Source organism: Folsomia candida, unplaced genomic scaffold (genome assembly GCF_002217175.1).
Source record: "Folsomia candida strain VU population unplaced genomic scaffold, ASM221717v1 Fcan01_Sc012, whole genome shotgun sequence".
Taxonomy (NCBI): domain Eukaryota; kingdom Metazoa; phylum Arthropoda; class Collembola; order Entomobryomorpha; family Isotomidae; genus Folsomia; species Folsomia candida.
The window spans coordinates 2210323-2212375 of NW_019091204.1; the positions used below are offsets into that span (position 1 = coordinate 2210323).

The 2053-nt window shown below is 39.6% G+C and overlaps 1 protein-coding gene across 1 annotated transcript; it reads right to left on the reverse strand.

Annotated features, from left to right (window-relative positions):
• Window positions 1-889: 889 nt before the first annotated feature.
• Window positions 890-1687, reverse strand: LOC110855344. Its single transcript, XM_022103775.2, has 2 exons — window positions 1266-1687; window positions 890-1190 (listed from the first exon to the last, which is right to left on the reverse strand). Exons 1-2 carry the CDS (start codon window positions 1558-1560, stop codon window positions 949-951), a joined length of 537 nt encoding a protein of 178 aa, XP_021959467.1. The 5' UTR covers window positions 1561-1687; the 3' UTR covers window positions 890-948.
• Window positions 1688-2053: the final 366 nt, after the last annotated feature.

A 2053-nucleotide genomic window follows, 5' to 3' on the forward strand; every position in this document is an offset into this window, starting at 1 on the left:
GATATATATCGGGATATAAATATAGTAGAAATTTTCGAAACCAAATGCCATCACCGCTGCAACAATTGTAGCTCCGCCTGGAACGACTAGGGTTGAAATTGCCCCGTTCACCTTAATTGGTTGAGCCAATTCCTCCTCACGTACTTTCTTCACTGGGAGACGATCCAGATTAATTTGTCGAAATTCTTCTTCCCGTAAAAGGCCGTATAGTCCCGATTCTACTAAAATATTGAAATATTTCGACACCTTTGATAATCCCCCATTATAGAAGTACCAGCCTTCATACTTTTTATCCAAGAGGGCTTTCCCCTTGTAAATTTTTTTATCTGGGTAATCTTTAGCCAGAAATTTTAATTCTGCCGTAGTGAAATCGGATTTTGCAATGAAGGCTGATTTCCCAAAATTCTATCTCCCGTTCGACGTTATTTCTTACCTCTACCAAAGTTTGTTGCGTCCTCGCCAAGGTCGTGAGGTCATCGTTTGGTCAAAATTGTGCCGATTTTCGTGATCTACTTTCAAAAGTTGGCCTGAAACAGTCGAAAAACATTTCGACACTGACGTCTTCGCCATGACTGTGGCGTCACCTACGGCGTTTGATTGGTCTTCGTAAACTATTAGCGTTTAACACCTCACATGATGGGGTCGCCATTGAAAAAAGTCACAAGATGTGACCTCGCGTCGTGACTTTTTGACCTACAAGGTCAGTTTACGAACTTGACCTGTCCTTTAACCTCTTATGTCGATTGACGAAAACAGAATTCGAAGGAGTGGAGTCGGTCAAAAGCTAAAGCATGGCCGGACAGACAGACAGACTGACAGACTGATGGACAGAGTCGATACATAAAGGGGTTTCACCCCTTAATAACTTAAAAAAAAGTTTACCACTGAATTATGCTGCAATATTTACTTGTTGTTCTTTTATTTTCAGCTTAATGGAGATTTGAGTACCTATGTTATTCTAGCAATAGTACCAACGCACAATTCCAATAATTGAGTTTCAGTGTTGAAGAGTTTGCCTGTTAGTACGACGGAGCTTCCACTGAGGACGTCGTTTGCAACGAGAGAATAAGTGACGGTGTAAGTTGACCCAGCCTCGACATTAGAGTTAGGTAGCACCTCTTCTAAGATTACCGTGTTGAACCCGAATTGCACTACCTCAACCTTCAGCCTCAAACCTGGACCGGAAGTGCCTTTTGAAAATAAAATAGGTACAACAGAAATTCAAAATCTACATTTCAGATGAGTAACTTTTAGTTGTGACTCACTTGGAATGAAATCTATCTCAGAGGTGTAACTTGTTCCGGGGACGAAAGTGCATCCGCTTGACCCTTCGCAATCGGTGATCCTAAGCTGAACGATAGATCCTACTCCACCACATACACAGTTTGGATTTTGCGCTTGCGAGCAAGGAATTACTACACCGGTAATTCCTTTAGTATCGTTAGCTGCTGGTCTAACTTCCTTCTCGATTATGGAGGTACTAGAAACTCTAACATAAGCACGGCCATTGCAGGCTGCAATGCCGATAGCAACTAGTAGGAATCCGAGCTTTTTGTACATTTCAAATGCAAATATTTCACTAAAAAATTTAATACTTGAATTGGGTTATAAATCTGGGATACGAATGAATCCTTTTGTGCAGTTCATATCATTATTTATACCTTATCAGAAAGTGATGTCAAGGTGTGACCAGTTGCCGAGCGCAATAATGCGATTGAGTGCAAACTAAAATTGTATTACCCAACAGCTTGATTTTAGGTTGAATCATGCCTTGATTGCATGGCTTCCTCGTGTAAAATTCAACACCTGTCTGTGAGAACATATCAATTTCACATTCTTTTTGGTTATCTACTTGTATTATTTATATTTATCTCACCACATTGCATACATTAAACGCGTGACTGATGAGGTGTTTTTATACACGAGAAGACCAAATGATAAAATAAGTGTTCAATTCATGATAATGTGTCCGATTTCTTGTACTGTTTCATATCTAAAACAATAGCATATTCACTAAATAGAGTAATTGATTAATATTGGGAAATCATATAGG

Excerpts from the sequence above, each read along its gene's own strand:
- LOC110855344 (XM_022103775.2), bottom strand. The coding sequence starts at position 1,560 with ATGTACAAAAAGCTCGGATTCCTACTAGTTGCTATCGGCATTGCAGCC. Across the intron at positions 1,191-1,265 it reads TGAGATAGATTTCATTCCAA|GCACTTCCGGTCCAGGTTTG; the intron begins GTGAGTCACAAC and ends TATTTTCAAAAG.